Source organism: Rhinopithecus bieti, unplaced genomic scaffold, assembly GCF_001698545.2.
Source record: "Rhinopithecus bieti isolate Rb0 unplaced genomic scaffold, ASM169854v2 scaffold_15368, whole genome shotgun sequence".
Classification (NCBI taxonomy): Eukaryota; Metazoa; Chordata; class Mammalia; order Primates; family Cercopithecidae; genus Rhinopithecus; species Rhinopithecus bieti.
The window spans coordinates 478,276-503,827 of NW_016808463.1; the positions used below are offsets into that span (position 1 = coordinate 478,276).

The 25,552-nt window shown below is 37.4% G+C and overlaps 1 protein-coding gene across 1 annotated transcript in view; it reads right to left on the reverse strand.

The window, feature by feature from the left end:
• The window catches only part of FOCAD (focadhesin), a 318,600-nt gene that overhangs the window by 274,778 nt on the left and 18,270 nt on the right, over positions 1-25,552 (reverse strand). The window contains 3 exon segments of the mRNA XM_017886722.1: positions 1,024-1,178; positions 4,776-4,850; positions 7,537-7,625. Of these exon segments, the coding sequence (XP_017742211.1) occupies positions 1,024-1,178; positions 4,776-4,850; positions 7,537-7,593 (287 nt within the window). The 5' untranslated portion in view covers positions 7,594-7,625.

The following is a 25,552-nucleotide window of genomic DNA, read 5'->3' on the forward strand; positions in this document are numbered from 1 at the left end:
GTTATAAATCATGCTGCTATAAAGACACATGCACACGTATGTTTATTGCAGCACTATTCACAATAGCAAAGACTTGGAATCAACCCAAATGTCCATCAGTGACAGACTGGATTAAGAAAATGTGGCACATATACACCATGGAATACTATGCAGCCATAAAAAAGGATGAGTTCGTGTCCTTTGTAGGGACATGGATGCAGCTGGAAACCATCAGTCTTAGCAAACTATCACAAGAACAGAAAACCAAACACCGCATGTTCTCACTTATAGGTGGGAATTAGAACAACGAGATCACTTGGACACAGGAAGGGAAACATCACACACCGGGGCCTATTGTGGGGAGGGGGGAGGTGGGAGGGGTAGCATTAGGAGATATATCTAATGTAAATGATGAGTTTATGGGTGCAGCACACCAACATGGCACATGTATACATATGTAACAAACCTGAACTTTGCACACATGTACCCTAGAACTTAAAGTATAATATTAAAAAAAAAAAAAAAGGTTGCACGGAAAATGTTTGTTGAATGATTACCAATAACGAAGTTTTATTATCATTTTTATCCAAGGGCACTGTATTTCATTATGTCTATACCCACTCCTGTGTTTATTTTTGGGGTTTGTGTGACAGTATTATGTTCCTTGAAAACCAAATAAGAAAAAATTTGAATAAATAAATATTTTCAGTGGGCCAAAAAAAAAAAAAGTCAGGACTCTGCATTGCATTTTGAATTATAAACTATTTAGCTATTTTCATCTTAAAAGAGCAACGACAAATTTAAGCAGAGCTCCAAAACTTAAGTACTGCAAATGACCACAAATTCTGAAACTGTAGGATTTAAATTAATATGATCTTTTCATATATGAAACAACAACTGCATGACATTTTAAGAGCAAGAAAAACAACTGGCAAGTAGGATGAATGCTGACTCTTAATAGGGATTTTGTGAATTTTTTGTCCTAAAAACTTAAACCATTAACTGATTTAAATCACAACTGACCAAACACTGAGGAAAAAGTACCTGGTTGATGGAATCAGATTGAGTATCCCATTGAGAACATAGCTGAACTCTGCATGATCCTGAGCAACGAGTGCCACCAGACCTTCACAGCAGGCTGTTCGAACCACTACATTGTCACTGCAACACTTCTCCCACAGCAAGTTCAAAGCAGGAGTCTGAAACCAAACCAGTGATTAGAAGACAATTCTGATGAGCAGCAAACACACACACACCTTCGGTCATTCATCAATGAGTAATTTGTTCACAGTAGGCTAGCTTTCCTTTATAAAGATGATGCTGTTGTCACTCTGTTCCTAGAATAAAATGAAGTCAATTTTCCAAGAGAGGTAATGGAGGTAACAGCAACTCTCTCTCATCTGGCATCATCGCTGTAAAACAAGGCTGGATGCAGGCAGAGGTATGACCCGAGTTCAAGCAACACAACAAAGCTGAGACTTGGCTCTAACACACTGCTCTAACCAAACAATTTAACCAGACACTAATAGTATCAGTATATCAGTTAGTCTAAGTTGAACTCCAAATAATATTTATGCCATAAGCCTTCAATTACAATAACAGTTATTTTCAGAAAATGTTCCTGCTCTCCTACCACCAACCTCTATCACCTACATGTACCTCACCACCACCCACAATGCCCCTGCCACAATTTCTTGAATTCTAATATGGGCCCAGATATAAAAGAGAGAAGTAAGACAGGCCACCAGCAAGCTGCTCATTCCATGGCTAACAAAAACAAAAACAAAAAAGCCTAGGAAAACTGCTTGCCCAAGAAGGAAACTGACTTTTCCCCCCTCACACTGTGACTCTGTCTTCATTGATAGAAAAGCATGAGAAGGACATATAAGTAAATATAAGTTTTCATTTTAGAGTATGTTGCGGGAAGTCAGAGACCCCGAGCAGAGGGACCTGCTGAAGCCACAGCAGAAGAACATAAACTGTGAAGATTTCATGGACATTTATTAGTTTCGCAAATTAATAGTTTTATAATTTCTTATGCCTGTCTTTACTGCAATCTCTGAACATAAATTGTGAAGATTTCATGGACATTTATCACTTTCCCAATCAATACTCTTATAATTTCCTATGCCTATCTTTAATCTCTTAATCCCATCATTTTGATAAACAAAGGATGTATGTCGCCTCAGGATCCTGTGATGATTGCATTAAGTGCACAAATTGTTCGTAAAGCATGTGTGTTTGAACAGTATGAAATCTGAGCACCTGGAAAAAAGAACAGGATAACAGCAATGTTCAGGGAAAAAGGAAGATAAACATTAGGTCTGACTGCCAGGGAGCCGGGCAGGACAGAGCCATATTTCTCTTATTGCCGAAAACGGGTAAGATAAATATTGCTGAATGCTTTCCCCAGTAAAAAATATTAATAATTAACATCCCTGGGAAAAGAATGCATTCCCGGGGTGGGGGCGGGGGGAGCTTCAAAAATGGCCGCTCTGGGAGTGTCTGCCTTACGCAATTGTAGATAGGGATGAAATATGCCCTGGTCTCCTGCAGCACCCTCAGACTTACTAGGATTAGGAAATTCCTACCTGGCAAATTTTAGTCAGACTCTCAAACCCTGCTTCCTGATGTTTATCAACGACAATGCATGCACAGCAGGACAGGGAACCTCATTAGTAATTCTAATTTCATCCTGGTCATGTGACCTTCCCCTGCCCATTTGCCTTGTGATATTTTATTGCCCTTGAAGCATGTGATCTCTGTGACCCACACCCTATTCGTACACTCCCTCCCTTTTGAAAATCACTCATAAAAACTGGTTTTACGGCTCAGGGGGCATTACGGAACCTGCCGACGTGTGATGTCTCCCCTAGACACCCAGCTTTAAAATTTCTCTCTTTTGTATTCTTTCCCTTTATTTCTCAGACCGGCCGACACTTAGGGAAAATAGAAAAGAACCTACATTGAAATATTGGGGCTGGTTCCCCAATAAGAATACCCTATCAAAGCAGGGGTTCTAGCTTTTATAACTTTCTCAGGAATCCAGGACAACCAAAATGGTTCACTGCTAACAATAAACCTATATGACTGTCTTGTGGATAAAGTCCATTTAGACTTACACACAATTGTATTAAAAAAAAAAAAAAAAAAGAACAAATAATGAAGCAATTTTCCTTTTCCTGATGCAACTTACTAGGGAAATATATAATTTGGGAAAAAGTAATATCCCAGCTCCCAAAGAATAACTATTAATAAAAGAATGAAAATCAAGGCCAGGCACTATGGCTCACGCCTGTAATCCCAACGCTTTGGGAGGCCGAGGTGGGTGGATCAACAGAGATCAGAAGTTCGAGACCAGCCTAGCCAACATGGTGAAACCCTGTCTCTACTAAAAATACAAAAAAACTGGCTGGGCGTGGTGGCACACACCTGTAGTCTCAGCTACTCGGAAGGCTGAGACATGAGAATTGCTTGAATCCAGGAGGCGGAAGTTACAGTGAGCTGAGATCGTGCCACTGCACTCTAGGCTGGACAACAGAGCCAGACTCTGTCTCAAAAAAAAAAAAAAGAAAAGAAAATCAACATCATTTTGTACCCATTTTCCCTCTGTAGCTGGCTGAGAATCTATTCTATCTTAGCATCCCACTATTAAAATAACAATACAGTTAACAATCACCACAGGAAGGAAATATTTATATTCTACTTCTCCTTTTATTCAGAAAGACATTGTGTTCAGCTGTACTGACAATATCAAAGGTTTCTAAATATCATCACTCTATTATTACACCAGAAAAACAAAACAAACGAATAAATAAACTGCTGCCTCAGGTAAGACTGTGTAAGCATTCATTTTTAGTAGAAGAGGAAACAGTTACAGGGATTTGACATTCAATAAATCCTGACAGTTTAAGTAAAACCACTAGATCTTCTCAAAGTACACAATGTGATTATAGGCAGGATTAGGATCAGAGTTCTCAGAAAACCTAATTTATATGACTACATACAAACACCAGACAAATGCCAATTAGTGAAGTGTGTCCTACACTTAAACTTCAACATGTCTGCAGAAGCAATAAAGAAACGTAACTTGGAGCAGCTAATCAAGAAGAATGTGAGAAAAAGGAAATCAATTTATTTCTGCTGTGAAAAAAAAAATCTTATTTCCATCACTTATGTTCCCTATTGAGGACACCTGAGAACACCTCTCTTAAGAAGAGTTTCCCAACTAGCAGGTCAAAATACACAACATTGATCAAACAAACCCCAAGTGGTATATCTCAGTAAGCTGGCATTGCTTCAACTCTGAGCATTCACCTGCTATTTGTGTAAGATGGAATTTTTCAGCTTTGACTGTCAATGTATGACCTTTCCAACCAAGAACTCACAGCTGGGACTGAGCTGAAGCATGAGAAATCTACATCCAAACAGAGCCACTCTGTTCATTCTCTTCATAACCCAAATGATTTCCTCAGAGATAACTCTATCAATCTTCTCTAAAGCATGCCTTCTCTCATTCCATCCATATTATTTTTCATCAATAGTCCTAAGAATACTCCTCTCCAGCCCCTCCCTCCATTTCTTATTCCTAGAGTGTGTTTTAATAAATTTAAAACTTTTTTATTGCTATACACTAAAAAGACAAACAAATTATCAAAAAAGGCAATGAAGTTCTCACAGTTCAAAAACATTTCTACTGTAATATGAACTATCAGGGAAACAAGACAGGTGCATATGTGATCCAGCTAGTAGCAATCTTATCTGAAGAAAATTGAAGCATAAAGTTAAACACAGACCTGATTTGTAGATTGGTGAATCTTTTCTGAAAAACCATTTTCCTTTAGGACTGCAGCAATAAGATGACCCACAGCCTAAAAAACAAATAAAATTAATGAACACAGTCCCTTAGAAGTTATTTCCAAATATCAATACTAGTTGATATGAGTATATCAGGTAGTCAATTGGGAATAAATAAAATTCCCATTTACTAAGTGTGTGCTATGTAGAAGGCATTGAATTAGGCACTCCACATGCATAATTTCTAATCTTCAGAATAGTTCTCAAAGTAGGCGTATCTATCCCAGGTTACCAATAAGCAACTATAGTGCATAGAGGTTAAGAAAACTGCCAGATTTTTGGTTCAAATTGCTGTCAGTCTCAGAAGATAACTTGAGATTGCTTACTCCATTAAGACATGAGTGAGAAACCGCATAGTTTTTAAAATCATCTTTGCACTGAAATGAAATCCATCATGCTTTATCACACCGTTAACGAATAAGAAGAAAACTCGTCTTTATGACTATGGCGCAAACAGACGTGAATCAATAGGGCTTCCCTCCACCACCACCCTTCTCCCTCCTGTAGGCCATATAATTTTGATTCCTTTATCATTTTTATAGGTTTCAGCCCTTAAATTCAATTTAAACATAAGCTTTCAGTCTCATAAATCTCTAAAGTTTTCCCATATCCTGCTTTAGTCAAAAAACCCAAAATTAAATTCAAGTCTCTTATAGGAGTGCTGGTTATATAAAGACATAAATATCATTACCTCCTACTACCTCAACTTTATTCCCCTAGTTCTTCAGCACTACAGTCTTAGAGCCAATAGGCTAGTAACAATCATTGCCATTCTGTGTACGGGTTGGAAAATACTTCACTATTGCAACAACTGTCCAGCCTGCACTTGGGACCAAATTACAGTATAGCTGTGAATAGCTGCCAGTCCTGCAAAGATAGCTCAAATAAAAACACAGCACCCACTCCTTCCTCATTTTTCTCTTTGTATTTCACACATTGGAAATGATTTAAGACCACGGTGCTTGTGGTCTAGTTTTGCGATATAAGTCATTCATTTACGTGAATATTAAGTTTAGTCCAACTTTCTGTCTCTTATCTCCTAGTAAAAGGAATAGTAACAAGAACTGAGCGCCCGTGGATAGGCTGAGCTCCTGTTTTACAAAATATACCATATTTCACTGAATGTAACTGACCAGGAATTCCAAGTTGCACCATTATACTGTGTACCACTAAGAAAGAAAAAAGGCTGCCAATTAGTCTATGATATACAATGCTTCTTATAAGTTAGAATTTTGGTTTTATAGTCACACAAGAGTTCTTTTAGACTCATGTAGAAAATCATGCCCAAGTTCACAAATGTGCAGGCAATACCAACTGTATCTCAACTGCTGCCATCAATTACTAGAGGCAATTAAATTTCAAAGATGTTAAAATCTGAAAAAAAAGTGTGTGTGAATCAATGAAATATGGTGCTAATATTGAGCAGTAGTTACAGAAGAACAATAAGAAATATTTGCAAAGGACAGGACACAATCACAAGAACCTAACAAAACCAATATGAAACACAATAGCGACAAAGAAAAAGCTATAGTTCATATTTAGAAAAAGAACTAAAAGAAAAGAAGCTTAATTCCCCATTCCCCACCAGATTCAATTTCTCTAACATACTCTTCACTTCATCTTCTAACAAATCAGAGATATTAGCCTAAACTGATTTTTTAAAATACAAAACCCAAGGATAAATCAACCTACACTGCTACTTAAGTGTTCCATAACAGAATTCAAATAGACATCCTATGCTAAATTATATATATAAATATATATATACTTTTCACCTAATTTAACAGTAACATATATGGGCATTTCTTATTTCTTGATTGTCTATGCTAACAAAGAGACTCCAGGCACAGAAAAATAAAACTGCGAACAGTATCCTCCAAGCCTTCATCTTCTATCTTCATGGTAAGGACCTGTAGGATATGACTCCAACCCAGCCAGGTAGAAGGGAATCTTGCATAAGGAGTGTTCTACTCCTCATGGAAGGGTTCCCCACTACCCAGCTAAGTCAATTCCCACAGCAGACATCTCCGAAGTTAACTGTTGAAAGTATCCAAGGCGCTGTACGTTGTTAAGTCTTCAAGATGGCTTCTGCTGATCTGTTAGCTTTACTCTCACAAGAAAAGACAATAAGCTATTATGATACCTTGATTAACCAGAATGTTTCTAGTTAGCTAAAGGCTAACCAGAAAGCCATCTTTGTTTTAACCATTTAACTATTGAAAAGCTCTTTAAAGTTATCACAATCTCCTATCTTAGTAGATACATCAAATTTTTTAATCCAGGATATTTTACTTATTAAATGTCATTATTATAAAACTCTATATAAGGGGTAGGATATGTCTTCTTAAATATTAATCCCTCATGCTCTGTGGACATATAACTATTTACCTGTGTTCCCAATAATTATAGGCCAAAAAAAAAAAAAAAAACCATATTCAGGAGCCTACTAGTTAATCAAGGTTTTATTATCTCTAGGAAGAAAAGTATGATATATAAACAGAAGCTGAGATTGATCAGTTTCAAATATTTGCTTTCCTATGTCAAATATATATTTTCAAATTAACTCATAAAAGTTGCTTCATAAAATAATATAAATCTCTACATGTAGAATAAAATATTTAATGTTAAATATATAAAGTTCAGTTAACAATCCACAGAACAGGTTTGTTACCATGAGCAAAAATAAACAAACAAAATTACCTGTGATTGGATAAGAGAATTTGGAAATTCAAACCTTTTCCTGATATCATCTGACATTTTTGCTTCTCTTACATGTATGTATGCAGCTTCTGTAACCAAAACAAAAGAATATTTGTTAGTCTTCCAACTGGTCTGAATTGGAGCTCCAATTAATTATTCCTCAAATAATGTGAATGTAATCCATTCCAAAGACAACAATGGAAATAAAGCACAGGGCTCTGCAGAGTAATCCTTGGAATAACTTCATTGTCATTCAGCACTCAAATGTCATGATTGATAAATAAACTAAAAATGCCCAACAGCTTTTGGTTTTCCCATGAGAGCTAACCCTGAAAAGATGAATTCGCACTACGGAAATGAAAAAACTATCCAAAAGTTCAACCACACATTTGAAAAGAAATTAATTCTTTTGTGGATCAAAACTTATAAGAGAGAAAGAATCAAACTGTCATAAAATTACTTCATCTATGCCTCACTTTGGCACAAGCTTTCATCTAAGCACTAATCCAACTGCTAGTGACAAATGTGAAGCCTAGGTGAACTTTTTTCAAGAAGTGTAGAAAAGACCTAGAAATTCACACGTTAAAACAGACTGCTTGTTTCCTACAGGAGGAACAAGCAAACAATTAGCATCAACTTTCAATATTTATATCTCACTTATCATTCCTACTGGGCTCACAAGTAAAGAAAAGAGAGAGAGAGAGAAAGAAAGATAAAAAGAAAGGAAGAAAGAAAAAAGAAAGACGGAGGGAGGGAGGGAAAGAAAAGCATGCAAAAGGATGGGGAAGGCAGGTGGTAAAGCAGGAGCATGGAACTAAAAAGAGGATTTCCTAAGGATCCCAATTTATCCCATTTTCAAGAAGCACTGAACCTACCAAATTACACTACTTTGAAAAACAGGGTATTCTAGGTCACCTACTTATTACAATATAATTAAAATTAAAATTCATCTCAATAAACAACCCTAGATTAACTTATAACAAGCAGAAAAACCAAGTTCCCTTGATCTCAAAAAACAAAGCATATTGTAATGAACCTGCAGCCTTCTCTAACTATAGGTTGAGCAACCCTAATCTGAAAATACAAAATTCAAAATGTTACAAAATCTGAAACTTTTTGAGCACTGACGTGACACTAAGAAGAAACGCTCATTGGGCTATTTTGGATTTTCAGATTGGATTTTCAACCGGTTTAAAGTATATGCAAATATTCCAAATTTTTTTGAAAAAATCCAAATCCAAAACACTTCTGGTCCCGAGCATTTCAGATAAGGAGTACTCAATCTGTACTTTCCACCCTTTAATCCAAAGCTAAACTCCCTGAACGGGTAATTTATCCTGGTATTTTTCTTCAATATCTATGTCCAACTTTCCTCCCCGAATTTGACATTCCACAACACTGAAACAACTTGTTATAAGATTGTAAACTATTTTCCTATCTAAATCTACTTATTAGCTTAAGCAGGTCAAAATGTTTTAACTTCCCAATTGTGTCAATCACGACTTTCTTATAATTTTCTCCTCCTTTGAATTCCATAATACTTACAACAGAATCTCCTAAAGTGTGTCCCTAGGAAACACAGGAAAAAAAATATCTCCATGGGTGAAAGAAAGATGCTATGGGGACATATACTCCCATCTTGAAATTCATTCTCTCATTTAACAAATACTTATTAGTTGCCTATTGTGTGTCCAGCACAGTTCTAGGTGCTTGAGTTATATCAGTGAACAAAATAGGCAAAAATCTCTGCATTCATGGAGCTTACAGTCTAGTAGAAAGCAGCAGATAATTTTTTAAACAAATAATACATAAACTATGTTAGAAGATGGTAAATGCTAATAAAAAAAAAAGTGAAGCAGAATAAAGGGGATGAGAAATGGGAGAAGTGCACTCTTTCTATTTTAAATATGGTAGTCCAGGTCAGTCTCTTCTAGAGAGGGTGGCATGTGAACAGATCTAGAGGAGGAAAGGAAGTTAGATAAGCCAAACAGATATCTAGGGGGAAGAGTGTCACAGGCACAGGAAAAAATCCTAAGCTAATAAACTGCTTAAGCCCTGTCTTAGGAAGAACAAAGAGATGTGCATGTAGCAGAGCAAAAGAGGAAAAGAATGGCAAATCAGGCCAGAGGATTCATGAGAAGCCAGGTCATAAAAGGCCTTGTATGCCACTACAGAGACTGACACATTTATCCTGAGTGAAATGGAAAGCTACTGCACAAAGAGGTGGTAGAGTTTCAATACAATCACTTGAGGTACCACGTGGTCAGATTCTGGATACATTTGAAGGGAAAGCCAATGCGGCTGCTAATGGATTGGATAAGAGTATAGAAAGGGCCAGGCACAGTGGCTCACACCTGTAATCCTAGCACTTTGGGAGGCTGAGGAAGGCAGATCACCTGAGACCAGCCTGGCCAACATGGCGAAACCATGTCTCTACTAAAAATGCAAACATTAGCCAGGCATGGTGGTATGCACCTGTAATCCCAGCTACTCAGGAGGCTGAGACAGGAGAATCACTTGAACTCAGGAGGTGGAGGTTGCAATAAGCTGAGGTTGTGCCACTGTACTCCAGCCTGGGTCACTGAGTGAGACTCTGTTAAAGGAAAAAAACAAAACAAAACATAGGAGAAAGGAGTCAAGGATGACTCCAAGGTTTTTAATCTGAGCAACTTTTTTTTTTTCCTTTTTTTTTTTTTTTTTTTGGTGAGACAGAGTTTCACTCTGTCACCCAGGCTGGAGTGCAGTGGTGCGATCTTAGCTCACTGTAAACTCCACCTCCCAGGTTCAAGTGATTCTCCTACCTCAGCCTCCCAAGTAGCTGGGATTACAGGCACCCACCACCACGCTCAGCTAATTTTTGTATTTTTAGTAGAGACAGGTTTCACTATGTTGGCCAGGCTAGTCTCAAACTCCTGCCTCGGTCTCCGAAAGTGCTGGGATTACAGGCGTGAGCCACCATGCCCAGTCTGAGCAACCTTATTTTTAATCTCAATTCCTTTGGCCATTTTACACATGGAACAATACAATTTCAGTGTTACTTCTTACCATGGCATTTTTTACTAAAAAAAAAAAGATAGAGCTGCCATCACCTGAGATGGGGAACCAAGTTTTGTGAGGAAGACAAGGAATTCCATTTTGGACAGTTAAGTTTTAGATGCCTCACAGATATCCCAAGGGGAAATGTCTCATACAAAGTCGAATACAGGAATCTAAACTTGGAGGTAGAGATCATATTGGAGATATAAATAATGGTGCATATTATTAAAGAACATGAGAGGGTCTAATACAAGAAGTCTATTTAACTTTGCTTAACCCAGAATTTATCAAATCTATCTGGCCATGCAAAAATGGAAATACCTGCTAACCATCTATACTATCAGTCTGTCCTGGGATACACATTGGGAAACACTGTTTTACTGACTCCTCCTGTTCTTTCGTGCACTCTGCTCCTCGAGTGCTATCTTCCTTCCTGGAGGCACTCCCCAGCCACTCTGCCTTGTACTATTGTTCCTGCATATAAACTCTCCCACAGCTCAGTCATCATCTCACACAGATCTCCAAACACTTCCATACTTTCTCTTAGGAGGCTCTAAAACACCAGAAACCAGGGACATCAAAAACAAAACACTATTTCCTCTAAAAAAACTGTCACTCCAGTTCATTTTTCCCCAGTTCTCCTCTCACAATATCCTTCACCACCACTCTCTAAATCCAGTCAGCCACAAAATCGGCTTCCTTCTTGCCAGCACCTCAGAGGTTACTCTTCCTCTTCATTCTAGATTCATTATCTTAGTTCCTCATGGCAGGCTTACTCCAGTAACTGCTTAGTCTTGGGGCTCTCCATGCTGAGTTCGTACACTGCTGTCAGACTAGCTGTACTGAAATGATGTGATGCTGTTCCCATCACATCATTTCCGTCAAATTTTCCTAGTGGGTTTTCAGTTGTTTGTTGGATTAAATGCAAATTCTGGTGCCTAGCTTTTATGCCTTCCTATCAACAGTCTTGCCCATTCAACTTCATTTCCACTGCTGTAATTCTCATCTAGCTAAAACAGTTTCCAAAATGGTCCCAAATGTTCAAATTCTGCTCAATTCTACAGGATTTCATTTCTTCTCTCCCACATAAAATGTCTTCTATATGCTTCCACTGCTTAAATATTAAACTCCTTTCATAGCACACTCTGTTAAGCCTCTTCCAACTAGCTACATCTAACAGTAATCATACTGCTTTATATTGCATTTGGTCTGACCCACATGTAACTATTTGTATCAGGACTAGAAATCTTTTTTCTGTAAAAGGCCAGAGCAACTATTCAAGTCTGCCACTGTAGCACAAAAGCAATAGGCAATACATAAATAAACGACTACGGCTGTGTTCTGATAAAACCTGATTTACAAAAAGAAGTGGGTGGGCCATAGTTTGCTAACTCCCAGTATGTACAACTATTTTTAAATTAATTTACAAAATTTCTTGACATAATTCCTACAATTAACATTCAAATTTGGCCCTGTGCTCCCAGGCAGCTAGGGTAAAAAAACAAAATAAATGATACCTCTTTTATAATCTAAAAGATAAGAAAATATCCTTTATCAAAGAAAACAAACATTTTGTTACCTGAAACTCTGAAGGAAATTTCTCACATTGGGCTTTATAAATGAATACAGAGTGATATAATAGGCAATATTCTCAATAACAAAAGCAAAAGGAAATGTTATATTACTTTTTTTCTTTTTCTTTTTTTTTTTTTTTTGCCCAGGATGGAGTGAAATGTCATGATATCGGCTCACTGCAGCCTCCACCTCCAGGTTCAAGTGATTCTCCTGTCTCAGCCTCCAGAGTAGCTGGGATTACAGGTGTGTTTCACCATGCCTTTCTAATTTTTTGTATTTTTAATAGAGGCGGGGTTTCACCATGTTGAACAGGCTGGTCTCAAACTCCTGACCTCAGGTGATCTGCCCGTCTCGGCCTCCCAAAGTGCTGGGATTACAGGTGTGAGCCACCGTGCCCGGTCATACTACTTCTCTTTTAAGCAAACCCTGGATAAAGCCACAGGCATAATGTAACACGTTATTCAGCCAAAAAAAAAAAAGACAAAAAAATCTCAGCTACTGGGGTCCAAGTACAGAGTTTTCTGATGATCTAAACTAACTCAAAAGAAGGCTGACTTTACAGTATCCAGAGAAGCAGGTAAGATTATTGATATGTCACAGAATATATTTACTCAAATATCAATGGTGATAGAACTATACAGAAGAAGATTTGGGGCTATGTACTCTGATCCAGGCCCAGAACGCTGGAATTCTAATATGGCTCTGGGGACCAGGTGAGCAGCTAGGTAGGCTAATAGCTTATTACAGAAGCGAAGAAGTTGAGCCATCCAAAAAGATGACTTTGTTTTCAGGTGTACCACTGTGGTAAAAGAGTATTGTTTTTATCCAAATTACCTAAGTATAGATGACAAATACCAAAGATTACAAAAGTTAGCCCTAATTTCAGTGTGACACCTCAGAGAATGAGTATGTTTTTTAAATCTATAGTAACTTTACCTTTCCTAACAAATGGCCATTAAGCATTCTCAAAACCACTACCCAAGCTGCGATATGATTTTATATCATTCTTGATTTGCTATCACTGGGCTACAAATTGCAAGTGTCTTTCATTTGCTGAAGACTTATATTTCAAGGTTAGTCACAACCATTGGCCTTTCTAGGTATGAAAACATCATATCCTCCTACGGAATTTCAGAAAAGAGTAAACATGGTCGCTTTAGCATTGGCAAGTGTAGCACATGTCCTGCTTTTTTTTTTAAGAGACAGAGACAGGGTTTTACTTTGTCACCCAGTCTGGACAGCAGTCTACTTTATTTTTAAACTCAATTTCCTTTAGGTATTTTATACATTAAGTAAAACAATTTATATATTACTTCTTGTCATGCCATTTTACTAAAAGGAAACCAGTAACAATATAATCCATAAACCACATGCTACAAAAATGTATGTTTGATTTTAAAAGATTTATCTCCAACCTGTCAGTATGCCTTTTTTGTCTATCTAAATCTAAATTAGAAAGGTAATTTTTAACAAGGTCTTTAAGTTCCCAGTGAATCAAAACAGTTGTTTAAAGTAAGCAATTTTATCACATTATCTGCCAAGGTATTTCAGCTGCATAAGAATACTTCCAATAAAATTAGTCTATCAATTGCACTAATAAAAGAGCAGCAGAAAAAACACTTTGGGTTTTCAACTTTCTTTCTCAATAGTTTCTCTAGGATACTGTACAACTACATATCACACAAAAGTACTTAATGTCAAACCTCAAATAAAGGACACAATCTGAAAAACAAGAGGAAATCTAACAATTATGAAAACACAGCAGAGAGAGTAACTGATTATACAAGGTAGTCGGAGGAGGAGGATCCAATGGTCACGAAGATAGACATTTTTTTCTTAGGAGACAGCACTTCACTCGGTCACTCAAGCTGGAGTACAGTGACACAATCATAGATCACTGCAGCCTCAAACTCCCGGGCTTATGTGATCCTCCCATCCTCAGCCTTCCAAGTAGCTGGGACTACAGGCATGCACAACCACGCCTGGCTAAAGTTTTTTGGTTTTTTTGTTTTTTTTTTAATTTTGTAGCGACGGGGACTCCCTCTGTTCCTTAGGCTGGTCTCAAACTCCTGGGCTCAAGTGATCCTCCCACCCTCAGCCTCCCAAAGCACTGGGATTATTACAGGTGTGAGCCACCACATGCAGCCCAGAGTACCTTCTTAAAGCTAGTTTACATGAGCAGTATCATCAGCAAACCGAGAAAACTGCTGACAAAAAAATGAATACTTCATTCACATTAATGGGCTCTATGTTTCAGAGACACAAAATCCAGGACTTTACTTTTTCTAACATTTTATCAACTGTTCCAATTATCAGTTACGGAATTTACTTAGTTTCTTCCTCCCACAAATTAAACTATGGAACCATCAGCCTAAAACCATACCTTTAAACACATATTTTGACAATTTTTATCTTTTTTATTACATTTTGTGGATGGCTTATAGAAAACCTGATGGGCACTATCAATAAATTTTGAGGTGATTTTATAAATTTATCAAGACTGTGGCTCAAGGGTGGATTCTAGAGTCCCCTAGCTGATTGACCCTGTCCCTCAAAAAAGAGGGGAAAAATTCTGCCTATACTTTTCAAATGCCCACCTTGTTCTACTGTCTAATATGGATTTCTTTCTCATTCTTCTGCTGCTTAGCTTCTCATCTACTGCTTCCCAGTCCCTAAGCATTTCTATATATCTGCTCTAAGATCAGGCAGCTTGATTCTGTTTCATCACCTTGTATTAAATCCTGACACCTGCTCACACTTAGCCTCAGCTCTTGCTTCAAAAGCTTAAAAAATCTGACTGCCACCTAACTCCCAGATTAACAGGACAAGATAATTGGAACCCTTTTAATCACAGTTGATCCTTGAGAAAAAGTCCATTTATACGTGGCTTTTCTTCTACCTCTGGCACCCCTGAGACAGCAAGACCAACCTCCCCTCTTCTTCCTCTTCACCCTACTCAGCGTGAAGGTGAAGATGAAGACCTTTATGACGATCCACTTCCACTTAATGAATAGTTCTCTCCTTTATGATTTTCTTAATAATATTTTCTTTTCTCTAGCTTTGTTATAAGAATACAGTATATAATATACAAAATATGTAAGAATCAACTGTTTATAATATCCATAAGACTACTGGTAGTTAAATTCTTGGAGAATAAAAAGTTACATACAGGTTTCCGACTACATGAGGGACTGGCACCCAAAACCCCAAATTTTTCAAGGGTCAACTGTATATGATTCAAGAAAATTCATAAAAATTAAAAGTTTTCAACATTAAAGAGCAAGTGCAAGAAAACAGTAATTTTTAGTCATTATATTCTCAGACCACTAAGACACATTAAAATTAAACCCAGAGTAGAAAATACTTTTATCTTAACCAGTAATTTCAAAATCAAGCTGAAGTAGATAGCAACTCAGTGGTGTGACAGAGCCACTTGGTCAATATTATAATCAGAGAAAGCAGCAACCATATGATGTGGAAGAGACTGCTATTTATCCACCAAAATCTGTTCTCTTCTTTTGTATTAACAAAACTGTAACCTGAACAGCTTCATTACATTTCCCAGGCTCAAATATGGTACAGTATGAACATGTGATCAACTTCTCTCCGGTGGTGTTTGAGCAGAAGTGACGTGCCATTTCCAGGCTGGAGTCTGCTTCCTCCACTCTCTCTTCCGAACCACAATGAATTCTGGGCAACAACCTAGATGCAACCATGTACATGAAGACAATGGCCCTGGGACTCTGTTGAAGAAACAAAATGGAAAGAACCTGGATCCCTAAATGATAGCTTGCTGCACAGCTGCATACCTGGAACTCCAACTATTACAGGAAAAACTTCTACACTGTTTGAACCATTGCATTTTGGGGTCTCCTTGTTGCAATATCTAGCACTTCCTTAACTAATATAATGGACCTAACATCATCCCCTCCCTACATTTGTTCACTAGAGAAATGAAGAAACAATGTCAGAGAGGTTAAAGCAACTTGCCAAAAACGGAAGTCATCATGATAGAGTTCAAGTGAGAACAGAGGTTTCTTGACTTCCAATCAAGTGTTCTTTCCACTGGACCATCGGTAACATGAGGCATGGCCTGCACATTCCACATTACTTACCATATCCCAGGAATTTTAAGATCAATAATTCAAATACTGAGAAAATTTACATGACAATGAGTTCAGATGATCTCACTGGTTGCCATTTACTAAAAGTACAATGAATTCTATCAAATTCTTGCCTTTACAATTTAGTTCCTTCTCAATATCACATGCTACTTACAGATTTTGAAATGGGAGTCTAAAGTAAGATCAAAGGCAGGAAATTCCAAGTCAGAACTGATTGCTGTCCAGGAAAACAAGACATTAAAATAAAAAATAAAACCACAAACTTGGCCAGGCACGGTGGCTAATACCTGTAATCCCTAGACTTTGGGAGGTCAAGGCAAGAGGATCACTTGAGCCCAAGAGTTTGAGACCAGCCTGGGCACATAAGGAGACTCCATCTGTACAAAAAATTTAAAAATTAGCTGGGTATGGTAGCTCATGCCCACAGAAACAGCTACTTGGGAGGCTGAGGTGGGAGGATCACTTGAGTAGATCAAGGCTGCAGAGAGCCAAGATTATGCCACTGTATTCCAGCCTGGGTGAAAAAACCAGCCCATTTCTAAAAAAAAAAAAAACCCCACAAAACTGAATAATGCCTAACTAGTTACAAATTTTCTCTAATTATTCTTGAACACTGTGTTTTAAAGTGTGGTATATGGATGTGTATTTATATGCTAAATATATATCAATGAAAACAGTATTTTTTTAAAATCTAAGGGCTTATGAATGTCTGGAATTTTATAGCATCCAATCTAAATCTTCAAAGTTAGCTTTTTTATTTTTTCCAATATCATAAATTTTAAGTATTTTCCTTCACCAAAACAGTTACATATATTGCTGAGCACAAAACATTTTCTAAATAAAGACTTCATGTTCATACAAAATATCTACAGTACATTTACAATAAAACTGATACCCAATTATTTTAAAGGTGTTACTGGCCAATAAATGTCTAATCTGAATAGCAAAATCTCCATATTCACAATCTTACTTCAAATACCATTCAGTCAGCTAAAATTATTAAAACATCACAGAATGGATGTTTTAGATATTTTGCTTATATTTTCTCCCTTCAAAAATGACTCAAATTTTGTATACTCTCTCTCTAAAATAACTTACCTAATTCTTAGCAAATATTAATATGGTACAAAGTATACATAGTGTAAGGATGTAATATTTGGGATTTTCTATAAAATACCCAAGTATAGAAAGAAAAATAAAAGAAGACTGATAGACTGATAGATGAAACAGGAATGTCTAAATGTTGATGATAGGTACACTGGAACTCATAATACTTGTCTCTATTTCTATATTTGAAATTCTCCATAATAAAAGGTCTTTTAAAACCCATGTATGTGTCTCTTACTAGGGGAAAGGCAATATTCTAAGCATTTTACATGTATTAACTCATTTAACCCCCATAATAACCCTGAGATAGGTACTCATTTTACAGATTAAGAAACTGAGGCACAGAAAATTTAGATAACTTTCCCAAGGTCACAAAGTGACAGAGCTGGAATTCTAACCTAAGTAGTCTCGCTCCAGAGTATATATGCACAAAGAAAAGCCCAGAATGTACAAATTGTGGATAATTTTTATTTTTGCTCATTCCTAGTTTCTAATTTTTCTATGAGAATATGTGTTTTGTAATTTTAATAAAGTTACCAAAATAGGAAAATCTTGATTCACATTCTAATACATTTTGTAGAAATAGAGGGTACAACTTTCTGACACCCAAATCACTGAAAGCGTAGAAACCCATCATTAAAGGGTGTCATAAAGTGAGCAGCAATTTAATAGAAAAATTGTTGATAAAATGATGAAAGATTACTTTGTTACTTATGTTTACCAATGCTTTATGAAAAGGGTAATATTGAAAAGGGGCCAATGTAATTTAGCCAGACAAACCACTTAAAAGTTTTCTTCTTCCTTCACTTTCAAGGAGAAACATAACCATTATAATTTCCCCAAGTAGACTCCTAGGAAATCTTCCTCCAAAAAGGAAATCTTCCTCCAAAATAAAAACTCTTACTCTAGAAAAGTAAGACATTACAATTATAGACTGATTACAAGTTTATTGGCAAGATTTTTTATTGTTGCAGAGTGACCAATCAACCTCATTTGGTATTTTTCCTAAAAACTAAATTACTAAATTCATGTAGAATGGAATAGATATGGTTTAGTTATTTTGATTTGCATACTTAGTGTTAATGAAAGCTGAAGACCAAATGAACAAAAAAATTTTACAGGAAGATAGTAAATTTCTCTATTTTCAACAAAGTCAATGTACATACAACAAATAGACATGCAGAATATCTCTATATTTGAGTACTTAACGGTTACAAGGACAAAAACAAAGTTATCACAGTACTGTTAGAAGAACTACAGTGAAAACGGTCGAACGAATAAGATCAATAGTGCACTGTGAAGCAATGACATATATTCTTTTGCAAACTCTAAGACTGTCCACAGAGAAGGTAACACCTTAATCTGATTAAGCTCACAGTCTTACATACCTCTATCATGCTAACAGAGCAATCTGACACAGAGAGCAAAGCTCCGAGGGGTTTTGGGGAGCCCCCTTTGGGGGCTAAAGGGAGCAGGGAACCATAGACCTGGATGCAAATCCTGGTTCCAGCACTAGGCAATCACTTACCATCTTGGAACTTGTTTCCTCAATGGTTAAACAAGGTCTTGGGAATAACAATATAAAGTACGCCTTAAAGCCAAGAGAGTCTTGCACATAGCAGGTACTGTAGAAATGTGTGCTTCCTCCTTCCCTCAGTACCATGTGGGACAGTCAAGGAAGGTGAATGATGGAAAAGAATTTGAATTTAAGTGATAAGTAGGGAGTCTCTCATCAAGTGAGCAGTAATGAAGTAGAAAAATTGTTTTAATGATAAAAGATTAATTACTTATATACAAAGATGGGATCTTACATGCAAGCCACTAGAGAGAAATAAGACACCAGCCCCAAGGTTACATAAGATTCCCATTTAAAATACAGTTTATGGCCGGGCGCGGTGGCTCAAGCCTGTAATCCCAGCACTTTGGGAGGCCGAGACGGGCGGATCAAGAGGTCAGGAGATCAAGATCATCCTGGCGAACACCGCGAAACCCCGTCTCTACTAAAAAATACAAAAAGCTAGCCGGGTGAGGTGGCGGGCGCCTCTAGTCCCATCCACTCGGAAGGCTGAGGCAGGAGAATGGCGTGAACCTGGGAGGCGGAGCTTGGAGTGAGCTGAGATCCGGCCACTGCACTCCAGCCTGGGCGGCAGAGCGAGACTCCGTCTCAAAAAAAATAAATAAATAAAATAAAATAAAATAAAATACAGTTTATGCAGCACTATTCACAATAGCAAAGACATAGAATAAAATACAGTTGACTTTTAACTCATATGCTGAAAACTTTTCGATAGTTCCCCATTGCAACTCCACAGGAAGGCTGAAAGGTCCTGGTCTCGCAACACTCCTTCAGTTAGGGCGCTTTAGCCACATGGGCCTTCAGTTTCCTCCCTGATCCACCCCAACGCCCACACCCTCAGCTCCTTCCACATCTGGGTCTAGAACTCTCAGGCCCCTCAGCCTCAAGTGCTCTTGACTTGTTGTTCAATTGTTCAAATAAGCTGTTTCTTCTCTCCCTTCACATGTTCCCTTGAATCTTCCCTATCTCCCCACCACCCCCATAGCCTCATATAGTTCCCTAGCTGCCACCACAGTGACCCACTACTGTACCATTCATAGCTTTTATCACAGTCTCAAATGATTGGTCATTTACTTATTTCTGCTTCCCTACTCTACCCCCACCTCCCCAAATGCAAACTCTTTAAGGCAGGGACTTTTTTCACCACTATCTTCCCAGCATATAACAAATACCTATTCAATAAAGATTCACTGAATAAGTGCAAAGCATGACATAGAATTTGGAATGCCATGTTGGATTAAACAGCTCCTATGTGCTAAGCACTCCACAAGACACTTTAACTAATTCCACTAGATCCTCACAATAACTTTGGGGTAAATATTAACTCCATTTCCCAGATGAGGAAATAGGAGCTCAGAGAAGAAGTCACTTGCCTGAGGTTATACAGTAGTATTAACAGTCAGGATTTATTGAGAATTTTACCATGTGCCAGGCAGGTACTGTCTCACTGGTATTGTATTCTCTCACTCGATATTCAAAACAACCCCATGGCATAAGTACTACTATTAACTTTACCTTCATATGAAAAACCAAGCGAGGAAAGCAGAGGTCAAAATTAATCGCCTAATTACGTAAGAAGCAAAAGCATGAATATAAACAGTCTGCCTCCAAATCTCACGTGCTTAACCACTCTTTAAGAAAGTTTAGATATAGTTGACTTAAAGTTTTTGTAAAATTAAGATCACCAAGCAGCCGGGGGCTCATGCCTGTAATCCCAGCACTTTGGGAGGCTGAGGCGGGAGGATCACTAGAGGCCAGGGGTTCGAAATCAACCTAGGCAACAGAGCGATCGATACCCCATCTCTACAAAAAATTTTAAAAATTAGCTGGGCATGGTGGTACATGCCTATAGTCCTAGCTACCCAGGAGGCTGCAGTGGGAGGAACATTTGAGCACTGGAGATTGAGGCTACAGTGAGCTATTATCATGCCACTGCACTCCAGCCTGGGCAATAGAACAATGCCCTATAGCTAATAATAATAATAATAATAATAATAATAAAGTTAAACAACTAAAGCTAAATTAAGATAATCCATTAAAGCATTTCGCTGAGAGCCAGGAACATAGCAAACAGTTTTTAAATGTTAGTTATTATTCTTAGTCTGAATCTAATACCTTGTTTTTTCCATTGTATTTTGCTGCATCTCAGGAAATCAAATAAATCTTTAAATGAATTACCTGGATTTGCATATACAGTGTTAAATTAACTTCCCATAGCAGCTTATCAGCATATGCAAACAGCTTTGTATCTTTGTATATACTGCAATCCTAAAAAGGTAATCAAGTATAATGTGCACACATTACATATTAAAGGGTTACTCTTTGCCCAGAGCACAAAACATAAAAATTGTTTATCTAAACTTAACCTTCATCTTTGTGGCACCATCACCAGCAATACATCTCCCACATCTGTATATGCTTTTTGGTTGTATGCCTTTATTTCATCATTGACTGTTCAGTTTAAGTTCAATGAGTATCTAACAGAGGATAACAATTGGCCACTTCATCATGACAACTGTCAATCTGTAGTAAATCTATGCTTCTCGTCACTGATATCAACACTTTCACATCTACATTTTCTATTTTTTTAAAATAACCAAATAATCACTAAAATTAATTAAAGCAATTATATACCCAAATGATTGCTTAAACACTACACACATACAGATGGCAATGCCACTGCAAATGAATACTTAGCTGGCAGGAAACCCCACCATGTGACAGGTGAAAACACAGCTCAATGAGACAGGGAAATCTGTGTGTACGCGAGTTTACTTGTAAAAACAGGGTTTGAAATAATACTGGAATGCTCAGGAAGAAATGTCCAGAAGCAGGAAGATCAAGAGGAAGCCACTACATGTTCTTTCTCAGTTCCTGCAGCTGCCTCAGAAAACAGGGCTTGAACTAAGACTTGACATCACATTCCAGGCAGAGGGAATATGAGGATATGGTTGGAGAGAACAAAGCGGAGAGCTAAGATCAGTCTCTAATGTCCCTTCCAGCTCTGAGAGGGTTATAATCACTGCTCAAGACATTCTTGTCTCATCCTGAAGGGCCTAGTTTCCATCTATGTAGCAGTTGTACCTGCTCAGATGCCAGTAAAGAAGAATCAGACCGGTGGCACCAAGATGGCCGAATAGGAACACCTCCAGTCTCCAGCTACCAGCATGAAAAAATGCTCATCATCACTGGCCATCAGAGAAATGCAAATCAAAACCACAATGAGATACCATCTCACACCAGTTAGAATGGCAATCATTAAAAGTCAGGAAACAACAGGTGCTGGAGAGGATGTGGAAAAATAGGAACACTTTTACACTGTTGGTGAAACTGTAAACTAGTTCAACTATTGTGGAAAGCAGTGTGGTGATTCTTTAAGGATCTAGAACTAGAAATACCATTTGACCCAGCCATCCCATTACTGGGGATATACCCAAAGGATTATAAGTCATGTTGCTATAAAGACATATGCACACGTATGTTTATTGTGGCACTATTCACAACAGCAAAGACTTGGAATCAACCCAAATGTCCATCAGTGACAGACTGGATTAAGAAAATGTGGCACATATACACCATGGAATACTATGCAGCCATAAAAAAGGATGAGTTCGTGTCCTTTGTAGAGACATGGATGCCGCTGGAAATCATCATTCTCAGCAAACTATAGCAAGAATGGAAAACCAAATACTGCATGTTCTCACTCATAGGTGGGAATTGAACAATGAGATCACTTGGACACAGGAAGGGGATCATCACACACTGGGTCCTATTGTGGGAGGGGGGGAGGGATAGCATTAGGAGATATACCTAATGTAAATGACGAGTTAATGGGTGCAGCACACCAATATGGCACATGTATACATATGTAACAAACCTGCACGTTGTGCACATGTACCCTAGAACTTAAAGTATAATAAAAAATAAATAAATAAATATACATGTCTGAGCAAATTCCAGTATCATGCTCAATAGTGATCTACTTGAAGTGCTTCCATCAATGTGACTTTTATCTTTAATTTTATGTAATATTGTGGACACATCAGTAAATGATATTCAAAAAATTTTACAATGAATTTTCACTATTGGAAAGTTGAAGCCAAAATTATTATTTTTCATTTTTAAAAATGCCATTTCATTCCTAGAAAACCCCAAATAGTCCAGTGGAGAAAAATTAGAAATAAAAAAAAAATTGAGAGTCATTTGCCTGATTACAAAATTAACAGCTTCCTTATGTATTATCACTGGTGAAGTAATGTGATAAATAAAATCTCCTTTTCACAAAAGCAATAAAATAGTAAAATATTGAGGTATAAATTTAATAATATAATTTATATGACTTCTGCAATAAACGATTTCAACCATAGAATGAGTTTTGTAAACAGAATGAGTTCACTGTTTTTAGGCAACAAATTGGTGTTCTAGAGATTGCACCTCTCTAAATTATGTAAATTCAATATTGTCACAAAAACAGGAAAGTAATTTTGTAGCAAACGAATTAGAAGATTTATTGGAGAAATAAGCACTGAAGTATAATGTAGAAAACCTAAAAAGGGGTATCGAAAGTTCATTAGGCTTGAAAAAGTTTTAAATGTTTCAAAATATTTCACCAAGACAATTTTGTTGCACTTCATAAAAATATATATCAGTGTATAAAAAGATGCATTAGAAAATAAACTCACACATTTGTAGAAATTTAGTATATAATAACTATGGTATTTAACTGGGTGGTTGTTTAGAAAATTCTGAAACTCTAGCTCAGATGTTCTATTGAACACACAACATACACACAGACCCTATCTCCTATTAGATCACAAATTTAAAAGTTAAAAAACAAAACTCTTGGTTAAAAACCATGGCATTCTTTCCATAATACGGAGTGAGGAAACTCCAGACAGGAAATGTCTGTCTTACAAATTTAAAAAAATAAAAGATCCATTTAACTAAGTGAAAATTTAAATGTTCTCCATGATACAAACAAAGCCAAGGATAAAAATGCCACATTGGGAAAAATATTAAATACAACAACAACAACAACAACAACACCCCCACAGTATCACCTCTGCATATTTCCCACTGGGGTAAAAGGAATTTTAAATAATTTCTTTGAAAAAAAGTAACATTTACCAATCTTCTGTTATACAGTGAGCATTACTCGTGGCTGTTTTCATTTATAGGGTGCTTAATAATCAGATGTTAGTTAACCTTTGCAATCAGCCTGGGCAGGAGTTGATTAGTCAATCATTTCATATTAGCATGGAAATATCAAGCAGCATATTCAAGCAGCATATTCAAGAATCAGAAGAGGATCTTGAAGTGAAACGCTGACATCCAATTGACAGAGTACAGTATGTAGGATGTCTTTCAGATAAAGTTAGTTTAAGAATTTTATTTAAACAAATACGGAGGAGGAGGAGAAAGGAGAAAGGGTTAAGATATAATATGCAGTGCTTCATAATTATTTTTTATTATTATTATTTTGAGACTGAGTCTTGCTCTGTAGCCCAGGCTGGAGTGCAGTGGCGCCATCTCGGCTCACTGCAAGCTCTGCCTCCTGGGTTCACGCCATTCTCCTGCCTCAGCCTCCTGAGTAGCTGGAACTACAGGCGCCCGCCACCATGCCTGGCAAATTTTTTGTATTTTTAATAGAGACAGGGTTTCACTGTGTTAGCCAGGATGGTCTCGATCTGCTGACCTCGTGTGATCCACCCGCCTCAGCCTCCCAAAGTGCTGGAATTACAGGCGTGAGCCACCGCACCTGGCTGCTCTTCATAATTTATTTAATTTCACAAATGTTAAAACTAGTACATATGATTTTCATACATACAGGCCTAATGGAACTTTTCAACACTCTGTTTTAAGTAAATGACCGACTAGATGAACAGCAATAGCCACTCCATAGACCAGCAACTTACAATAAAGTCAGTGTTCAAAAGAGTTTCATTTCACCCTCAAAGACTACTTCTGCCTTTCAGCCCAAATTGAAACACTATCTAAGAAATTGCTCCCAAACTGGCTTACTGCCAAATTGATAGAAGGGTTATCAAAGATCAGATCAGCTCAGGAACAAGCCACACAAATAAGGCAGAACCAGCATGATTCCCAGAACCACAAAAGTGTCCCCATGTCCCACCTACCATACCTAATTTCATAGGGAACTTTAGCGCCATGAAGCTGAAAGTCTGACGTAGGCCAAAAACTAAACCACTCTGTGGAACTGGGCAGCCTGGGTACCACTTCCTGAGCATTTGATCTTACTATCTGACACTTCTTGGCTATATCCCAAAGTGTGCCATACATCCTTCAAGTTCTATTCAGCTCCCATTTTAAAAGTGAGGTAAGAATTGAAAAGCCTTAAAACCAAGCACACTTTGTGCAAAAGTATTCATGGATAAATCTAAAAGATAAACGAAGGACTATGCAGATAAAATATTGACCAGTAATTGAAAATAACATTTGTAAAGAGTTTTAATAATGTAAAGAAAAGCTCACAATACAAAACACTTGAGAAATTTTTGCATACAACCATGAACGCAACAAAGTTTAAAATATAAGCCAGGCGCAGTGGCCCACACTTATAATCCCAACACTTTGGGAG